The 16,701-nt window shown below is 33.7% G+C and overlaps 1 protein-coding gene across 8 annotated transcripts in view; it reads right to left on the bottom strand.

Moving 5' to 3' along the window:
* Positions 1 to 16,701, bottom strand: part of RFX3 (regulatory factor X3) — a 252,018-nt gene that overhangs the window by 131,484 nt on the left and 103,833 nt on the right. For all 8 annotated transcript variants that reach the window (XM_039885934.1, XM_039886267.1, XM_039886016.1 and 5 more), the window contains one exon: positions 6,390 to 6,514. In XM_039885934.1, coding sequence (XP_039741868.1) covers positions 6,390 to 6,506 — 117 coding nt within the window. In that variant the 5' untranslated portion in view covers positions 6,507 to 6,514. Of the gene's footprint in view, positions 1 to 6,389; positions 6,515 to 16,701 lie in introns of those variants that run through there.

Raw genomic sequence — 16,701 nt, 5'->3', positions numbered from 1 at the left:
AACCAGAGAGAAATGTCTTTGTTTCTGTTGATTATATGAGATAATGGTCTCAAATGAAAGGAATTCTATTCATGTCCATCAAAGCTAGGATGCTCAGAAAGCAAACCTCTTGACCCTGAACAGAAAGGAAAGATGAACACAAGAATGACAGAGTGTACTACCTCACACTTAGCTCTCCAAACTAGCAAAGGGACCCTTTTAAGATAATATGTTCAAATTTTGATCCAATAGAATATTCTGTTATGGGTTTAACATACTATAGGAAATCTTTTTTTTTTTCCTTAATCACTATCCATTGCTTACACCAAAATAACTTTTTCATGGGTATATTACCAATTATCAGGATTTCTTTCTGGTATACTACATCACGGGAATATGGCAAACAGAAGTGAGAACAGAAACGACCCACTGCAGAAGTCATGGTCGAATGTGTGTATCTCAGGAGTAGTCATATCAAAGTTCAAGGAGTAGTCATATCAAAGTTCAACTCCTAAAATCTATTTCCTAAAGGTTAAGGCATTAAGGCATCATTTTCAAGATATTCTATGATCTATTAGAGAAGATTCATTTAACATTTACCCTTCTTGAAGACTGCCCTTTGCTTAGAACCTAATTGACAATTCTGGTTGGATTTGTTTCCCCAAAAAACTGTCACTTATCCTTTTGACCACAGGGATAATAAGCTCACTCTCCAGGATGTACTATAACTTATGAGGAAATGCTGATTATGTTATAGACTGATATTAATCAAAAAGAAATAACATAACCACATAACTATTCCATTCATTTTAATAATTCACATTATAAACAAAGAGTCACTGCCTAGATAGGTGATTTATATAAAAACAAAGGTTCTTATCTGAATACAATCTTGAAATGAGCTTTAATCGCATTTAAGAAGTTTTGATGTTCCAATAATATACCAAAGACTCACTAGAAACACATGAAGTCCCTGCACAGAAAAAGATAAAGACCACAATTTCTGATAATAAAAGAATTTGAACAAAGTTGCCAGCTTCTATAAAAAAATCTTTGGATTTTAAAAGAACCTCCTCAACCCAGGGTTCTACCGTGCCTGGGACATTACGCTTAGAAGCAGCAATATAGAGACAACACACTAGCCCAGGTTGAAAGAAAAAATGTGTGCCACTTTGCAAGGAAAGGGGAAGATAGGCAGAGACAGTAGAGAGAGGAGAAACCGTAGTTTGGAAAGCAATTAAAACCGAGAAACTTGAGAGAGAGAAAAAAGTCTTGAGAGAGAGAAAAAAACTTGAGAGAGAGAAAAAACTTGAGAGAGAGAAAAAAGTCTTGGAGCCTTTTTCAAGGTAGTTTAGAAATTATTTTCACTGTCAGTAGCATTTGTGGAATACCTGGAGCCCAAGATTAAAACAAGAAATAAAAATTCTGACTTTTGTCTAAGTTATACCTTAAAAAGAATCTAAACTGGCCAGCTATGGGAGAGAATGGAATAATAAAAAAGCATTTCCCTTTTTTCCTCTCCTGGATTTTTAATCCAGTTCTAGGGCAAGTAGGTTCAGAAGACCTCTAATGTTTACACATAAAATGATCAGTCTGAAGGATAATCTACAACAAACTAACAAATCACTAAAGGCAGGGGAAGGGAAAGGGAGAAGAGCTCTTTTCTAGTCAAAGTCTATAGTGACCCATTGGACAGGAAAATCTTCTTATAGAAATGATAGGATGACTAATTTCAAAATTTTAGTTTTTAATCAAGATACTGAACTTGAATTTTTTTTTAGATTTTATTGAATAGGGCAACAATGGCAGTATTTGGAAGCTAAAACTCTATGGTGTTTTGTGAAATAATGAAAAAATACTAAAGATAGGAAATTTGATAAAGTATTATATAACAAGACCTTGTAATCTTTGCTCAGAATTTTCCACTCTTGAACTAGGAAAGGTGACAAGTTGGTTCTTGAGATTATATAGAATAAATAAAAAAAACACAGAAATAATTTTAGACTCAACATTTTATTTGGTACTTATTATACTAAATTAGAACCCTTAGGGCTTTGAAGAAACAGAACAATATAGTAGGATCTTAAAATTTTCTGGTTTCTCAACTTTCCAATACATATATTACATATCTCATCATTAAAAATTTCAGCTGTAAGCTTTCTCTTAATGTCTATTTTGCCAAAGCAAGGACCCAATTAAAGTTGAATCAATAGAAGTAAACTACCTTGACATCAATGACATGATTTCAATAATAATCATGGGTCGGTGATAAAAGCTAGAAGCTTTTAAAGGTATCCAGTTTGAAAACTCAAGATGACATCAGAACATTAACAATACAAAGATTATAGACATGTTAGAGCAATAAACAATTACTATAGCACTAATCTTATCAGTTATAGACAATTTACATCCAGAAAGACGCCATTAGAATTCAACACAGAGCTTCAAACATAACAGTGTACTAGAAAAAAATAAATTACAGAAGAGAAAAACATTTAGTTGACATAAAGAAAATAAGAGTTCTCCCTTTCTTTGCTTGGTGTAAGGGGACATAAGGTATCACCTGCCTACAATGCCCAAGAAGAAAGAGAAAACTTGAGGAATTGAAAAATATGCCTGTTGGGAATGACCCGCACAGCACAGTGCAATGTTTTCCAAAGTGTGGTCCATGTGTACACGAGAATATTTTTTATGAGGACATGAACAATGTGTGTGTATGTATAAACTTCTTTTTATGGCTGATGATACTGATTTTCCACTTCTGACAGCAATTTAACTTTTGGTTTTTAATACATGCAACTAATATAAAAAGTGACTCTATTTAAGAACCAAACAGACCCCCTCCATCAACTCCATGCAGGGAGGTGACTGGTCCTCCATGACTTGGGTGAAAGTTTGGAAGTTTATGCTTTTATTTAATGTCTGCACCGAGGAAGACCAAACACAAATGATACCATGTGAAAAAGAGACGTATTAAATGAATTAGTGCAAGAAACACCCAATTCCCTTTGCCTGCTTAGCTTCTACAAGCCCAGAGTCCACCTGCTAAGCAGGAAGCTGGAAATGTCTTCTTTAATAATAAAACTAGCTCAAGAAGAAAAACAAAGATAGTGATATCAGAGGGTCTCCAATTAAAAAGCCCAGAATATGACCCTATATTGAAGTCAACAAGATCCACTCATGCATTCAAACTAGCCTTTTATCCCCACAATTTTAAATATGAATAAACACCCAAAGATTACCAGACATCTGAGAAAAACTTCTAAAATGAAACATAAACAACAAAAGGAGCTTGAAAGAAATAGACTATTTCTTTCTATAGACTAAAGAGAGTCTATAGACTAAAGAGAGAAAAATTTTAACAACTTAAAAAAATTAATATCTTTAGAGAGAGATAAAAATATATTATAATTGGGAAATGAAATATGATGTTATGAAAAAGGAACATAGAGGAAAGTTTTTAAAAGCTCTTGAAAATTACAATTATGATAGAAAAGTAATAGATAGGCTGGAAGATCAAACTGAAAGTAGAATGAGAAAGTCCAAAAAGTAAAAAAGGAGAAAGAAGAGTGGAGGTAATTATAAATGAAAAATTGAAGAAAAATTGAAGAACTGAAGAACATGAAGGTCCAGATTGAAAAGGACCACCAAGGTTCCAATACAATGTATGAAAATAGGCCCATATCAAGACATATCACCATGAATTTCAAGAAACTGGGATTTCCAACAGTCTATAAACTTTCGGAGAGAAAAAAATAATCACATAGAACACATATAAAGGATCAGAAGTCAGAATGGTGTTTGACTTTTCCATAGCAGTCACGTAAACCAGAAGACAATGGAGTAATCCTTTCAAAATTCTGAAGAAAATTATTTCCGACCCAAAATTCTGTACCCATCAACTACCAAACAACTGTGAAGATAAATATATTTGCTCTCAGACACATAAAAGCTCTAACATTTGTTATTTCTTAGGAAGTTACTGGAAGTTGTGCTCAAGGCAAATCCAGAAAGAGTTTAAAACATTGATTCAGGAAACAGGAAAGGCAAAAAAAAAAAAAAAAAAAAAAAAAAAAAAATCCAGCTGATGGAAAAAGGAGATCCTAGTATGGGAGCTGAGCAAAGGACAATCAATCCAGACTGAAGCTCTGAGAGGCTTCGTTAAGAAAACATATGGTCATTAAATCCAGGGAAAGTGAGTTTTCCAGGAAAGGAAGATAATCACAGCTTACTACATGGCTAGATTTGAATAGAATTTATATTTCTCTCTCTCTCTCTCTCTCTCTTTATATATATATATATATATATATATATATATATATATATATATATATATATACACACACACACACACACACACACACACAATTATCATCATCATCACACACACACACACTGAGTAATGATACCAAAATTAAAACAGAACTATTAGGCTAAAATGTATGAAATTGTGGTTGCTGTAGATCAAAAACTGCATATAGTTCAACCAGGATTAACAGAGGCCTAGGGGACAGAAAGGATGTGTATATGTGTTAGGGGGAGGGTGTGTATGGTGTGGTAGGCATCAGAAAAGAGGAGCATGATAAGAATGCTTAAAGCTAAAAAAAATTAACCAACATTAAAAATAACTATTAGTTTTGGAGACATGGAGGTAAATATCAAAATAGGTAAAAAGAGGCAAAAGTTGTTGCCTTTGATAAGGTGTTCATGGGAGTAGAGGGAGGTTGAGGGCTGCTTTTTTTTAAATAACAAATCTGCTGAACTATTTGACTTTTTAGGCTAATTATATACACTAGATAAGACCTATAGTGATTATCTTTTGATATCTAAATTCAATAAAAAGTTTTTTAAAAAGAGAGGGAGGGAGAGAGGAAGAATGAAAAGATAGTCCAGGAGAGGGCCAGATATGGATATTACAGACATGCCTCAGGAGGGCACCTTCTGGAGATAGGAACACAATCTTCATCACAGTGTTGTTAGAGATAGTCACGTCCAAGGCCATCCTTCTTCCATAAATGAGACAAAAAACCAAACCAGAATGAGTGCAACTATTCAACATTTGCTTAATATTGATAGTTTGTTATTTTTCTAAAACTATATATAACACTGTGCTAATTGTTCTCTATTTGCTCTTTGGATTATAACCTTTTATGAATAATGTTTAGTCTTGAAATTGGTGATGACATCGATAATACCTTTAAAAACCATTTTGGAAAGACTCATTTTTAATGGTAAAAAAGAGAGAAAGAATAAGAAACATAACTAATAGATTAAAACATATGAAATTGTTAATTTTGTGGATCACAACTGCATATAGTTCAACTTAATAAACTGGAAGTACGAGTGTGTATGTGTGTGTTTGTGTGTGTGTGTGTATATGTGTGCATGGTAGAGACGAGAAAAAGGAATGTGCTACAATTTTTTTAAAAAATCACTTCACATGTCTTTGCCTACCCTGAGAATCAAAGACCTTGCATAATTCTAACACTCTCCCTGCCCAGCCCACTTCTATCTCCCAAGAAGAATATAACCTTGAGTCCCTCTATCATTTAAGAAAAGATATCCCTCTCCTTACTTATAATTGTAAAAGCGACATTTGCTAAAGATTCTCCTGAATACTAAGAAATTACAGGCAAATCTTAAGTCTCAAGATAATGTTTTATGACATGATCTTTCTCACTTATTTTCTCGCCACGCTTTAGAAGAAATGACAGGCCAATGCATTCACGATCTACATACAGAACTATTAGCTGGCATGAATAGCATTATTTTGTCAGTATCTTTCCAAAACAAGCCAAGTGTTGAGTATGAATAAGCCCTGTAGTAAATGTGATGAGAAATTCATTCTCAATTTTTTAAAATGGGAAGACTCAGCTCTCCAGACCTTTAATTTAATTTTCATTAAACAGTATTTATCAGTCACCATAAGTCCCAGGCACTTTCTAAAACATCACAAAGGCAAAATCTCTGCTTGTAAGTTAAATCCATCTTCTCTTTATTAAGTACTACTGTGAGCCAACTATATAAAAATATGACTGCTGACATTTCAGTATGAAAGAAATAGTAAGTTGTGATAAAGAATAGGGAGGGGAGAAGAGTAGGAGAAAACCTACTTAGGGTGATCAAATTATAAACAAATGCTCTTTTTAAGAGTTAAGAGGCTCTTTCAGAGTAGGGATTACAGTTTAAGTATTTATCTTTGCATCCCTATAGGCTAATACAGAAAGAACTTGGCACATCTAGGAAATGCTAAAGAAATACTTGCTGAATTAACCTAAGAACTGAACTAGGCCTATCTTAGCATCCATTGTGCCAGAAAGTATAATCCAAATCATTTTTGGACACAGCTGTATTGAAGAGTCAGTATAATGAAAGGCACAGTGTCCTCTCTGAGAATAGCCGCTCCTTACCTGTTGTTGTACTGGTACTTGCTGTACCACCTGTGTAGGCACTGCTGCTTGACTAGCCACAGATGTCTGTAAAGTCACTGTCGAACCTGTGTCCGACCCGGTCTCTGATGTCTGCATGATGGTCTCTGAAATATATTAAAATAGAAATAAAGGTTAAAATGCTCCCTTTGCATGACTGGCAGCAGCACTGCATTTGTTCTTAATATCTAATACTGAGACTAACTTTCAAATCTCAGAATATCTCTTATCCCAGCATACCATCATGATATCCCATGCATATTTATAGCCATTTTGACCACTTTTAAAATACAGAAAATTATTAATCCACATTTTAAAAAATTCCCATTAGTACCTTTTATTATCCTCAGGCTATAAAGGTTGAACTTGATTGAAATCTACCTTCCATAGTTCTCATCTGTTACAAACTGTTTCAAGCACATTATAAATTATAGCCCAAAATTATGTCCAAATACTCAATTCTCAGAATTCAAACATTAACTGGACGCAAACATATCATAAACTATACTTTCTAGACACTTTTATGGACTATTAGGATGTCACCATAGGTGTACAATTTAGAATAAATTCTTTCTAAGGTCCTTTCCAACTAATCGCTGATCTACAAAAATTAATATATATCCAAATACCAATTGATATACCCTAAACTTATCCAAAGGATCAAGCTGATTTTCTCCTTCTGTGGTATGACACAGTAATAAAATCAAAGTTCAGTGATATTCTTACACGAAGATAGCCAAATATCAATAATGTTTAATATTTTGAAAGATGGAGAGGAAACAAAACTTTTAAAGGAAGACATAAAATATTATCTTTTGTCATTCACAATTCAACACAGCACATTTTTCAGTTCTTGTGTGCCTAACCCACTAACACAGGATTAAATTTTGTAGCATGTCCTCTAACAAGTGTGGTTTCTCAGACCTCCTGGTCTTGACATTCCCTTTTGCTACTTATATAGTCAATAGAATAAATATTAATTTCTTTGCCATTGAGCAGGGACCAGAATTCTAATTTTCTTTACTGGGGATAAAAACAGTATTTAATTGGTAGCTTAAGAAAAATACTGCATTATGGTTCAAATCTGTGAATGGTATGGTGAACATTAATTTTTCCTAAGAAAATTCTGAAAGCATATTCAGTTCTTTCAAGTAGAAAATTAACCCCTCTTAGCATCTTTTGTTACAGTGTGACCTCTCCCAATTTTCCCCCAAACCTTTTCTATCATCTCATTGAATTTTAGAAATGTACCTCTGAAGACATCTAATCTTCCCTTCGTATTTTATAAATGAAGAAACTAAAGCTCAGAGAGTTTGAGACCGGCTCAAGGTGACAGGAGCAGACACAAGACTCTGCCTCTTCACTTTGAATCTGTGCTTATTTTTCTTTTAGACCTTGACATTGGCATCACTTTAGATGATTGTTCTTATTCTTTTGTTACTCAAAACCCTAAAGCAGCACAATAAACCTCATCACGTGTAAAAGGTATATCAGATAACAGCTAACACTGATTGTTTCACATGTGCTAAGGACTCTTCTAAATTCTTTAAATATTAATTTATAAATAAAGTAATCCATGTAACAACTCAATGTGGTTTGTATGATTATAATCTCCATTTATAATGAGGAAACTCAGGTACACAGAGTAAAGGTGCCTAGGGGCTTAAATAGAAGGAATGTAGTGGAGACTGTGGCTACCGTCCCATTTATTTGGGTCAGCTATTGTTCAGCTCCAGGAAATTATGCATTTGTAGGAAGAATAAACTGTAGCTGCCAGTTCCAATCTCAAAAGAAGATGAAAATTCAGATTTTTATGTGAAATCTCCCAAATGGTGGCTAATTTTAAAAAAGCGTAGCATTGATTTCCAAACCCACACAGACACATACATACATGCAAAGACACACACACCTTTTGTACTAGCATTAAGACAATGGATATGCCTGAAAATGTTTAAGAATGACAGAATTCACTACATAAAACTTGCATTAAGATTGCTGAAAGACCAGGGTTCCCAAAATTTGGGGTAGGGACATACACATTAAGAACCCTATCTGGGTTTCTTCCTCTTTATTATATCTTGGAGGGAAGAAATACCCTACCCCCATCCACTCCCCCCAAAAAAGCAAATGCCAGCATTCTTTGATTCATTACATATTTATAGACTGTTGATGCCATTTGTGCCACAGCAGAGGAGGTCTTAGTGACAATAAGGTGATATCCTTTTGTAGGGAATGAGGAATGAACAAGATGTTAGATGCCATCTTCACTGAGGTTTTCTTATGCCTCTTCTCAATGCAAGATAGATGATGGCCTTTGTCAGTGCAATATACAAATGAGGAAGTCAGGGGTGCCAGTTATAGCTTCCTGTTTAAACTGCTCAGTCAAGGGTGGATGAGTTTCTTACAGTGAAGTCACTCACACTAAAACTCTCTCCTATTTCTCCCAACACTGCTGGGAGCTGTGTCCAGGCTCTCTCATGTGCCCATACATTGTATTGCAGACTAGTCTACACAGATGTTTTTGGTATATAACCCAAAGTTTGACATTTACTGTTTTAGATCAAACATGAAAATATAAAGAATGGAGGTCTCTTTAAAAATTAAATGTACTTTGAAAGTAATTCCTAAAATTTCTTAATAAACTACCAGTGAGAGCTTATCAGAAGATAAAAGGCATAGATTTGGAACTTGGCACCTTATGGACTATATTAGACTCCACAGAAAGACTCTGGCTCAGAGTGGCTACAAATTAAAATTCTTAATTGCCGACATTTAAAAATCAGAAAGCTTTGCATTAACAACCAAATTTCCAGATTCTCTTGAAAAATCTGAAAATGTAGAAAAGCCAATCCATATTGTTTTATAGGCAAATTATTTAAATGGTGCAACTCATTCACTTGCTTGGTCTCTATAGTCATTTGACCTTAAAATACCTTTTGGGATAACCAAAAACTTAGTCTTACAAATCCAGATTGAAAATAGAAGTTTCTTTTTGTGTTTAAGACAATACTGACAACATTTATACTGGTTTACTTATTTTATACAGAAGAGGAATTAGACCACTTTACTAATAGAAATGTGTAAGTTCGCTTCTTCATTTTATAGATGAGTCAACAGAGGCTGTGGAGATGTTAAGTCACTTAACCAAAGTCAAACAGCAAGAAGTAGGAAAGGCAGCTTTCGACATAACATTAAAGCTCACGCACTAAACTACTAGACCAAGTTGGAAGACCTGAATTCCATAAGAGACATGGTACAGGTAGATGTGAAATGAGTCAAGAAAAGCAAATTGGTGAACTTTTAGAATGAGAAAGAAAGAAAAGGATCCCAATTATTCAAACTTTACAGAATAGAGTGGGAAAAGTAAGATGGACAGAAAATTATAGCTTATGTAAATTAAAGTGGAAAGCATCACGGAGAACTTTCCATCCAGCCTCTGGCTCTATGTACACACTATATCAAAACGGGCACATAAAACCCAAGCCAAGGCAACCAATAATTATCCCTGAACATCTTCTGTTTACTCCCAAGTTTCTGTTCATTATCTAATCTCTTTGGCTCCTAGATTATATGATCATACCAACCGATAATAATTTAATCTCTCGGTTTTGTTACCATTTTCCCTTAATAGACACAACTTCATTCTCCTCTGATTGCAGTGTCTTCCTCAACTTTAAGAGGCTCTCTTTGCCAAGGCCACATCCCTTCCAGAGATTGGCTCAAAAAGTCATAACCATTATTAATTATCTCATTTAACATGTCTTTTCCAGGTGCCATGCAATATACTAAGTGCTTGAAATGCATCTTTTTATTTAATCCTCAGAAGATCTCCATAATGGAACTATTATTATTTCCACTTAACAAATGAGAAAACTGAGGCACAAATGGATTAAAATAACTTGCTAAAAGCCACACAGCTAGTAGGGGAAGAGCCTGAATTCAAACCTAGGTTTGTAGGACTCTAAAGCCGATGATGTCATCATTACTATATTTACTCTGCAATATCATGATGACAGGGGCTCCAAATAAATTCTAGAGACTGTTGGTCTGAATAGTAAAGTCTTTGGGATTTATAATCCATCGGATTTCATCTATACTTCCAATAACAATGAACAGCCATCCCTTCTCTGTTTGACATCGAAATTAGGAAGTATTCTTTTTCTACTGAGGCCATAATAAAATCCAACTAATAAGTATTTTTCCAGAGACATTTTTACTGATTAATTCTGAAGACCGGATGTAACAGCAGACAAATTAGAATATAACCCTCTTGCCAAATTTTGCTAAACAGATCATTTAAACCCACTGACTCATTCAGAGTATTCTGGTAGCTTTCCAGCATTTCTGCAGAGCAAGGATCATCACATGAGGGTAGTGTCTTAGCATGTTTCATTTGTAGGTTTTTGTTTTAAACTCAGCATAAAGGTTTGTGTGTACTTTTGAGGTGTTCCCATTCGTCAAGCAGTGCTTTCTGGTGCTTTGTTTATGTTTGGGAGTAATTTGGTTAGTTTAGTTCCTTCACAGCCTCCTTTCAAGTGATATTTGTTTATCAGCCACAAATGCAGTCACATTAATCCATTTTGATAAGCTAAATAAACCCCTGCAGTTTGTCCAAGATGTAGCCCATATGTAAATGAGTTGTATATTCTTGCAGGAAAGACATACACAATTTCAGTCTAGTCATCCTTGCCTAATGTGGCTGTCAGGTGTGTCAAGAGCAACAGATGCTTGTTTGACAAAGGACCTTTTTATTCTGGCTAATTAAGCAGTTGGACACACCCGCCTGTTAACGGATCTGCTTTGTACAGCCAGCTCTGGCTGAATCATGCGAATCTACAGATAAATAGGCCACATTTTCAAAGAAGGCTAATTAACCCCTAGGAAAAGGAAAAGAATATTGAAAAAACCCAGCTGCTGAATGCAACAAGATTAGCATTTCTTCAACCTGATGGGCAAAACCTAGGCAAAGCAAATGTGTTTGGAACAAACATGGTTATTGCAAGTTTCAAGGCATTCAAATGTTTTTTGTGGAACTTCCTGAAGATTATTTAATACACTCAAATTCACAGTTGGATTCCTTTTATCACACACAATGCACATGCCAGATTAAATGGTTTAATAGTCTGATCTAATCAATTACTTATCAAACAGAACTATATAACTGGGCATCCTTAAAAATAGGTAGTATCCGTCTCATTTTTATTGAGGTTTTTCATCCTGAAATAATTTGCTCTCCAAAGAAAGCAAAGACTGCAAAGTTTGGTTCTACTACCTGACCGTATTTTTTTTTTTTACACTGAGGAATGTAGCAGGTTTTAATTTAGCACAGAAAATAGACTTGTAATTTAATTTTTAAGTGCAACAGAGAATATCCTTCCTTTTTCCTCTGTATACAAAAATAAAAATGCTAATCGTAATTCCTACTTGAAAGAAATTAACCAAAATTATGATAGTCACTTACTAGGTGTAGTGAAAATAAATCATATCGAAAATGACATTTAATAATAAATTATTTACTTAGAAATCTGATTCAATATGAGTATAGGAATGTTATTTATAGAAAATTTGTCATAATTTAAAATTACTATTTTTGAAATACAGAACAAAGAGTTTAACATTAATGAGCTTTTACACAAATCATCGTTGAAGTTTTGCAGCATAAAATTTTTATTACTAAAACTTTGATTACGCATCTGCATTCTTGAATACTTGTTAGAAAATAAGTATTAATTTCATAATGCTCATAGCAATCAATCTATTTAAATTAAACAACTAAAGTGAGCCACGCTTTTGGAGGGGAAAAAAGTTGCTGTTATTTTTCCTTAACATGAAATGAGTATAAAATGCATACATTTCTGACTATTCTGGAGTAAATGATGAAATATATTTGTTATTCCAATTCATTACAAAAAGAATATCAAGTAACTTTCAAAAAAGTCAATATAATGTAAAATAATGAGGCATTTTAGAAATGTCATAGATAGATGGTTAAATAATCAACATATAGATAGATGGTTAAATAATCATCTAATATCAACATATAGATAGATGGTTAAATAATCATCTAATAAATTTAACATTTTGAAATTTTTACAAAAATATATTGAGCTTATTTACCTACAAATGCACAACACTATGACTTGGTTATTCCCCCATTTCAACTCATACAAGTGAAAGAAATTAGGTAAGCTATTACCTGTAGTCAGACTTTTTAATTTAAAAGATACCTCTGTGAAAAGTGTATTCATTGTAAAACACAGGGCTTTATCAAATCAATAAATCAAGTAACTGAAGAAATGTGAAAAGAAAATTCATAATTTTCTATATTATTAAAGTACTGCTTCTCTATTTAGGCTTGATGTTGTAATCCTCATAATTGTGTACAGTTAATCTTTTGTACTAAATTGATCAGTAGAAAAATGATGGAATGATAATAGTGTCGACTGTTCAGCAGTCATCTTCCTGTGATAACTGATGACAGTGATTAATGTTGGCGATGATTAATCAGCACAGTGGTAACATATACAGGTTGCCTGGGTAATTTTTCTCACTTTTCAAACAAAGGTTTTCTCTTAACTAATTCTTCCCTTGACATAGAATATATTATAAAAAACTGTTTCTTTGGAGAAGGAAAATGAAATTCAATTACTTTAATAGTTTTTATCTTAAAGGACTAATAACTTAAAAATAAAATAATCTTTTAACATATTACTGAAGCCAAACTGCTGAAGTGATATAAGAAATATTTATTTGTTATTTACTTCTAGTTATCAAGAGAAGCTATCATCAGCCACAGATATAATTTTAGGGAAAAGTGAATGAAGTGCTTGTCCAGTCTACTGCTGCTGCCATCCCAGCATTATTCTCTCACTCAGGTTCATGAATTAGTAGGCAAATAAGTCTTACCTAGATGACACATGCTTAAAAATGGCAGTGCTCAGGTAACAGTGAAAGAAATCCAACCAAACAAAAACTTATAAATATCCTACACTATTTCATGCTGGAAGGGGAAGAGGTCTGAGAACAAAATGATGTAATATACAGAATAATTCTTGGCACAATCTATGAGACAAAGCTATAAATGTTGCTCCCTGCTGGTCAATCCACTCTTGAGAGTGACTAGAAACTACTGGATGAAGCATTTAATGATAACAGCACTTGGAATTGAAAGATTATGAACAATGAGAATTTTATCATAAACTTATCATCTTCATTATTAGAGATATTAATAAGAATAGCTACCATCTGTTGAGCACTTACTATGTGATAGATACTTTGCATACATGTAACCTTAATTTCACCTATGAAGTAGATATGCCCATTTTATAGTAGAGAAAAGTTAGATTTAGAGAGATTATATAACTTGCCTAAGGGTACAGAATTATTAAAAGATAAGGCCAGGATTCAAGTCTAGGTCTGTCTAACTCTAATAATAGTGCCCTGTCATTGGATTTCAGTTGCTTGTACAGACAGTAGCAGCAATGAGGGTATTTTAGTTATATCAACTTTAAAAGAGATAAAGTAGTCTATGGAGGTTTGAGTGCCAAGAAGGAATTCTAAATTTGAACAGACACAAATATCACATGACTTGCAACTGTGTACTATACCTAGTACGTGATCAATATGCTTTTTAATGAAGTCATCAAGTCTATAATTTTTAATGATATGGAAAGCATACCATGTGTTAAGAGAGACCTGCACTATCTTTGTGTTAACAATATATTTTATAAATAAAAGAGGCAATATATGAGATTCATTTACTTTCAAAAATTTAAATTTATTCTATAAAAACAGTCGAAGGCCCAATAAAATGAATATGTACATATATATAATATTATACACAAAAACAAGGATGTTCACTCAAGTATTGCTTATGATAGCCAATAATAAGCAACCAAAATATCCATGAATGGAGAACTAATATACCCCTGTAACGGGATCCTATAATGACCTATAAAAGCCAATCTGGAAAGATATTCAAATTTTGTAAGCATAAAAAGCAGTCTGCCAAATAATATGTAAACCACAATACAATCTAATTCACAGATGTATATAATGGCATCCTTTGGAAAAAATTTTTGAAGCTATACAATAACATTGATAGAACTCCTAAGGACTCCTGAAATATGGGTTTTCCCAAACCAATGACCATAAATGTTGAGTGGTCTCAGGCTAATCCTGGAATTGGTGGTCAAAGCAACATGGGCTCCAGAGACTCAACTTAACCTAGAGCCATCCCAAAAAGTCAGTCTTAGATTCTGTAACCTAAAACTGCATTTCTAATCTCAAAGATACTTACAGAGGTAGATTTTGATCTGTTCAGTTGCTGGGCAAGAGCTTTGTCTCCTGTCCTACTAAGTGGTTCAAAATTCTCAAGGGGTTCTGTAAAACAACTTTTCTGCTATTTCTAATGGAATAGGCTATTTTAAAAATATATCTGGAGATTATATCTACAGATCCATTCATTACTAGTTCCATGACCTTTGTCACTTCTGCTTAAAGAAGGAAATCTATGAGAATAACACATTCCCAAATGTCAAGTGTGATCTCTTCCTATGACAATGGCCAGTATCTATTGTCTAATCTAGAATCGAGACGCAAATTTTAACTCTCTACTCTCCTGTATACGAACTGATGAAAACAGTGGTGCCTCTTCCAAAAATTTCAAATCAGTAAGAGGATATAGGTAGGGAATCTAGGTGTTTAGTCCCACCGAGCAAACAAGCATTCCCTTTTTAAACTAGCCCTAGCGTCATCTGTTCATTTTTCCTACATACTCTAAACTTTGCACATTTGAATTTTCTTTTCCCCTGTATTCACTAGTGTGGTTTTGTCCACACTCATGATACTACCCACCCTCATGTTTTGGGTTGATAAACAAGAATATGCTTGCCAACTAGGCCTTCAATAGTCCTAGTTTAGATGGGATGAGAGGAAAGAGAGGGCAAAAATTAGCTTAAAAGGCAGCATTACTTAAAGAGCCACAAAAGAAAACAAGCAGGTAGTGTTGCCTCAAAACAGGAAGATTTCTTTTGGACTTTACAGGAATGAAGGCAAGAACAGGAATTCTTAATTTTCTTAACACCAGAAAAGGCTCCAATAACAACTGTCTTCTTAGATTCTCTTGCTCATACAAGAAATTTTTCTATTTTTTTCTCTATTTCTCATTTCTTTTTCTTTTAATAAAAGTGGAGAATAGAGCCTTCTGCAGTTCCTAACTATTCTAATGGCAGGCTCAAAGAAATCAACACATCTAAAAGAAGAAAATAATACTGTATAATAACATTGCTAATAATAGAAATAATATATTCCACTTTAAATGTACAGCATCTTAAAGAACTGAATTCTCATTACTGCCATTTTTCAGCAAATACAGTAAACGTGGGTGTGCGTAAACTTGAAAAAAATCTATATATTCATGCACACATAAATTCTGGAAAAACTTGCTAAAACAATGCTATTAATCAGATAAAACTTTTACATTGACGTTCATTATAAAATGCGTACATATACTCTTGGAATAAAGACTTAGACAAAGGATGAAAATTATAACAGATTGAAGATTCTAGCCAACACTGTATACTTGTAAACTTAGAAAAATTATTTCTCTCTGAAAATCAGTAATATTCAATGTAAGTCAATTGCACTGAATTAAAGACACTATTCCTTTAGAGCTTATTTTATGAGAATTGGTGATGTCCTCTATGTATAGCAGTCTTTCCAACTCATTTAAAGCATTTTCTTGGCTCCCAAAACAATAGTTCCTTCTAAAGTCGGTTATTTTATCTCATAAATCTCACAAATCTCTGGTTAATACTCTTACCTGGGATTATTAATATGCTTAAAATAAACTATAAGTTCTTTATAATGAAAAACAATTGTCATTATGCAATGTTTTGTATAAGTGTGAGATATTACATAATGAATTTTATTTTCACCCTCCCCTCCACCTTACATTTTATGGTATTCCCATGGTGCTAAACGAGGGGAAATAACTCTTCCTTTATCCAAAAAAATATAGTAATAGTGATTGCCCTATCTCAATCATTCCTTTTATCACCAAACTTTTCCCTCTCATCACCCAAATCTAATCAATCAATGAATCCAATGATTCTGCTTCCTAATATCTCTCAAAAATCTATTCACATATCTTTATCTCTCCAGCCCTCTGAAGTTCAGGCCACTCCCTACAATAGGTCCCAGTGCCCTCAGGATAAAATGCAAATCCATTAACAGAACTTGTAAGGCTCCTAAGAATATTCTCCAGTGCCTCCCATCTTCCAAAGAGTATATA

The sequence above is a fragment of the Pteropus medius genome, unplaced genomic scaffold (assembly GCF_902729225.1).
Source record: "Pteropus medius unplaced genomic scaffold, Ma_sr-lr_union100, whole genome shotgun sequence".
Classification (NCBI taxonomy): domain Eukaryota; kingdom Metazoa; phylum Chordata; class Mammalia; order Chiroptera; family Pteropodidae; genus Pteropus; species Pteropus medius.
Note: the sequence above shows the minus strand (reverse complement) of the source record. Positions and strands in the feature narration are given on the sequence as shown.